We start from the raw sequence: 348 nt of genomic DNA on the forward strand, positions 1-348 counted from the left end.
CAGCCCCCTCCTCACAGGCGTAGTAGCCCACGTCGGAGTTGACGGTCAACTTCCCGATGTCGAAGGTCTCGATGACGTTGGTGTCCCACTTCTTCCGATACTCGATGTCGTGCAGCACGTCATAGAGCGTCTCCGCCGGCACGTCCTTGCACTCCATCCTGCACTGCAGGGTGGGGCGGCTGAGAAACCACTCCGAGGAGGAGGGGGGGAAGGTGGTCTTGGGGGCAGGAAGGTGACTTAGGGGACCCTGGGTGAGGAGGTGATCATAGGGACCCCCAAGGCGGAGGGTGGTTGTGGGGTACCCTGTGCAGGAGGGCACCCACGAGGCTGTGGGGGGGGTGTCTCCTT

At 63.2% G+C, this 348-nt stretch overlaps 1 protein-coding gene across 1 annotated transcript in view; it reads right to left on the bottom strand.

Moving 5' to 3' along the window:
- Positions 1-166, bottom strand: part of LOC104276431 (PCTP-like protein) — a gene marked incomplete at its 3' end in the record, with an annotated part of 1,448 nt that extends 1,282 nt beyond the window's left edge. The window contains exon 1 of the mRNA XM_009872736.1: positions 5-166. Within this exon, the coding sequence (XP_009871038.1) occupies positions 5-157 (153 nt within the window). The remainder of the gene's footprint in view (positions 1-4) is intronic.
- Between the last annotated feature and the right edge of the window lie 182 nt (positions 167-348).

This window comes from Apaloderma vittatum, unplaced genomic scaffold (assembly GCF_000703405.1).
Source record: "Apaloderma vittatum isolate BGI_N311 unplaced genomic scaffold, ASM70340v1 scaffold27617, whole genome shotgun sequence".
Classification (NCBI taxonomy): Eukaryota; Metazoa; Chordata; class Aves; order Trogoniformes; family Trogonidae; genus Apaloderma; species Apaloderma vittatum.